This window comes from Notothenia coriiceps, unplaced genomic scaffold (assembly GCF_000735185.1).
Source record: "Notothenia coriiceps isolate Sejong01 unplaced genomic scaffold, NC01 NC01_scaffold00014635, whole genome shotgun sequence".
NCBI lineage: Eukaryota > Metazoa > Chordata > Actinopteri > Perciformes > Nototheniidae > Notothenia > Notothenia coriiceps.
The window spans coordinates 1-4106 of NW_011347336.1; the positions used below are offsets into that span (position 1 = coordinate 1).

Consider the following 4106-nt stretch of genomic DNA (forward strand, 5'->3'; position numbering starts at 1 on the left):
GGCACTGTTAGCCTAACATGTAAACTAGTTGTTCACACTAATCCTAATATTATCAATTAATATTAGCAAATTCTAGGGATGTCCCGATCACCTTTTGTTGCTCCCGATCCGATTCCGATCATTTGATTTTGACAATTTGCCGATACCGATTTTTCCCGATCCGATCTTTATGAAATGCATTAAGAGAAAAAAAAGAATCTATGTCTATGAAAACAAGCCCCAAAGAAGCAACACATACATGATGTTGTGTCATTTGAAACATAAACTAAGGCCTCAGGATGACTTTAAGACTTGAACATGGTCATTTTTGTTTTGTAACAATTAATAAAAAAAAAAAAAGTATTTAAAAAAAAAAAAAAAATCCCGATCCCCGATTTTTTTATCCCGATTCCGATCTTTTCAAAATCACGTTATCGGCTCCGATCCCCGATCACGTGATCGGATCGGGACATCTCTATTGAATACTGCTTTCTATTCCTCCATCTTGTGACTGTGTAACTCCCTCTCTTGGATATCAGCATGTGAAGGACACTGTTCAGGAACTAGTTGATGCTCTGTATGTGATGACTACTTCCATTCTGGAGAGGATCACAGATACATGGATCCTGAGATTGAAGCTCAAGCCGGGGACCAGTGAGATTTTTCTAACAGGGGGTTACTTGGGAAATGTTTATAATAATGTATTAACAGAAAGGATAATAATTGTACTCGTATAGAGAACCCTGATCTTCATGAATAAGTAAAGTGAACACATGTGAAAGGTTCCGACCTGTTTTGACCCCGGTCTCCTCCTCCAGCCCCTTGTAGAGACCATTGGAGTAGTTTGCCATTTGACACTCGATGGAAATAGGCTTGGCCACGCTGACAATGCCGGCACACAGTCGGGTTGTTCCTGCACCGAGTCTGACAACATATCAGAATCAGAATACTTTTATTCCTCCCACAGCGGGGACATTTACATTTATTAAAGCAGAAAAGAGACAAACAGCTTAATATTAACTAAGAAGCATGCAAAATATTAAAGATGCAAAAATTTAAATAATTACACAATTTGCATAATACATATTTGTAACAGTTTTGAAGATATAGCAGCCAGGTATATAAACGGCATATATAAATTGCATATTAGCAGCACATGCAGTAGGCCTACAGCATTAGAAGAATACCCGATCAACAAAATAGTTTGCATGCAGCTCAAGCCCCCCCCCCCCACGAGACATCCCCAAAAAGTCAGACAAGTATTAAAATAATAATGTGTATTTGTATGTATAACAAAAATGCATGTGCATGTGTGCTGAAAAACACAACTGTGTGTATTTGTATGTATCTATATAACATTTATTGACATCTGCTCTGCAGTCTCTGTAGAAGCTTTTTAAAACACTGCTGAAGAGCTATCTTCTGACATTGGCTTTTGTTTCTACTTGAGATGTGTGTGATGTGTTCTGTTCTTGTGTCTGCTCCTCTCAGGACTCCACGTGGTCTGTGTTGTTATGTTGACCTTCATGTCTGCCTCATGTTGTTATTGTATTCATGTTTCTGTGGTCTTCATTTGAACTTTTGTTCTTTCTTGTGAAGCACTTTGTGAATTATATTTCTGTGAAAGGTGCTATACTAAATAAACGTATTATTATTATTACTATAAGAAGCATGAGCATGTATAGAAAAACAGAGTGGAAAACTGATTGAAAACAATAAAGCTCCATTTTCTATCTTCTTCAGATAAATCCCAGTAATCTCACCTGCCCTGCTCCAGCAGCACGATATCAGTCCAGCCCAGTTTGGCCAGGTGGAAGGCTACAGACGAGCCCACGATGCCGCCCCCACAGATCACCACCCGGGCCTGGCTGGGAAGCGGCAGCAGCGTGGAGTCCCCCCCCACAGCCAGGCAGGGCGGGGAGGTCCAGAGGCCCCGGCCGGCCAGCCTGTAGCCCGTCTGAGGGAGCAGCCGAGCGGGGCGCAGCACGGGGGACAGAGCCCTGGAGCTCCGCACACAGCTGCACATCGCTGTGCCGTCTGCAAACACAAACACACACAGACACACATACTTGTAAAGCATTCAATTATTCAATGTCAACACAACAAACGTCACATAAACAAAATAGTTAGTGCTATCTTCAGAATCAGAATACTTTTATTCGTCCCAGAGGGGAAATGTACATTGTTATAGCAAAAGTAAAGCGCCAAAAATAGCAAAATATTAATTAAAAAGGCATGCATATAATATTCATGGTCAAAATTGAATTTACAAAAATACACATCCAGGATGACAAGAAAAAGTACCAGTAACAGTATGTATAATGTGGTATGATAGCAGCTAGGTAACAGTAGTACAAGTTATTAACACATGTATTACAGTACTTGAATTGTCTAACTAAGAAATACCAGCCAGTAATAATAATAATTTTAAAAGTGGTAAATATATATATATTGCACATAAGTGATATTGCACCACAGAGGTGTTATAGTGTGTGTTGTTATTTGTGTGGTGGTCAGATGTGGAAGAAGTACTCAGATGCTTCACTTAAGTAAAAGGTAAAAATACTATGGTCTTAAGATACTACTTAAAAGTAAAAGTCATTATTTTGACTTAAGTAAAAGTACAAAAGTATAAGCTTAAAGATGTACTTCAAGTACAAAAAGTAAAAGTACTCATTATGCAGAATGTATCTCTTCACAGTATTACATTATCAATGTTTGTCAATGTTGACCAAATGTAGATACTTGAAATACTATGTACATTAGTGCAGTACTGCATTATACTATATCACCATATAGTGTGTTTTTAAATGTCAAAACTAACTAGTTACTGTGAGTGTCAAATACATGTAGTGGAGTAAAAGTACAATATTTGCCTCTGAAATGTAGCAAAATAGAAGTATAAAGTAGCTTTAAATGGAAATTGTCCACCACTGCGTCACTGTGTTGTGTATACAAGGTTACATGAACATATCAGTCAGTGCTATCTTTATTTATTGTGTAGTTGTTTGAAAACTAACTAACGTAACGAATATATAACGATGCCAATTTCAGGTTAGCTCAACTAACGCAGACATTACATTTCAACACAAATGGGGCCTGTAAAGCCAGCAAGGTTAACTCAACAACAGTCCTTCAGGTGTCATAATTATATTACAGACTCAAGTTAGCTCTACATATAAGATTTCCCTTTAGCAGCAAAGCTAGCTTTAGCTCTGTAAATTATCCTGCAACTGTATATTTAAGGTAAAGCGCATACGCTGACCTTGTCATTCCTAAAGTTAGGTTAAACTTAGGTGACATTATGTGTATTTGTGTAGCTCTTATGGTTAAAGTTAGCGTTAGTGTTACCATGGATGTATAAGAGTGGTCGCTAGCATAGCTTATGCTAACGAGAAGCTACTGTTGATTATTTACCCAAGTAGCTAAACGTAAACAGTTGAGAAAACGTTCTCCCCACGGCGATTCCTTTTCTTTAAAATAATGATATGAAACTCACCGAATCAGACAAATCCAGACGTATCCTTAACTCAGAAGTCAATAATAACTGTGATTAGACAGAAAGTCTTGTTATGGTACTGCAGTTATAACCGATGTCAACTGCTACTTCCGGTCCAACCTTTCAAGATAAAACAATTCTGCCCACAAGTGTTTTTTTGCGTTGCAGTTGTATGTCATTATTAAACAGTGTTTTGTGTTGACTGGACCTCATTACAATTAGAGGGATTTCTTAACTGGAGACAATAAATTCAGTTCATGCACCTGGGTAAGCTAAACCTAATGTAGCCTCTTATAGGCTATTGTAGCTTACAGTCAGTGAGAGAAAGTAACTAAGTTCATTAATTACTTGTTTTTCTTTCCACTACATTGTTATTGCATGACTGTAATTACTAGTTACCTTGCAGATGAATATTTAAAAACCCATAACGACCATATAAGTGTATAAACATGTACAAATATGAAACACATTTATCTTAAACCAAAAACAAGTATCATTATGGCTGCATAAAAAGTAACGTTTATACTATAGCGACCCTGTATAGGGTGCTGGGTGTGTCACTCAAGCATCCCCTGCGACCTGTAACCTGTAACCTATATCTGTATGCGATCAAAAGAGTTATTACATC

General features: G+C 37.8%; 1 protein-coding gene across 1 annotated transcript; it reads right to left on the reverse strand.

The window, feature by feature from the left end:
- Positions 1 to 769: 769 nt before the first annotated feature.
- Positions 770 to 3574, reverse strand: LOC104948589 (pyruvate dehydrogenase phosphatase regulatory subunit, mitochondrial-like; the record flags this gene model as incomplete). Its single annotated transcript, XM_010774791.1, has 3 exons — positions 3479 to 3574; positions 1743 to 2016; positions 770 to 903 (listed from the first exon to the last, which is right to left on the reverse strand). Coding segments are annotated over exons 2-3 (397 nt in total), but the record flags the coding sequence as incomplete, so codon positions are not given.
- Between the last annotated feature and the right edge of the window lie 532 nt (positions 3575 to 4106).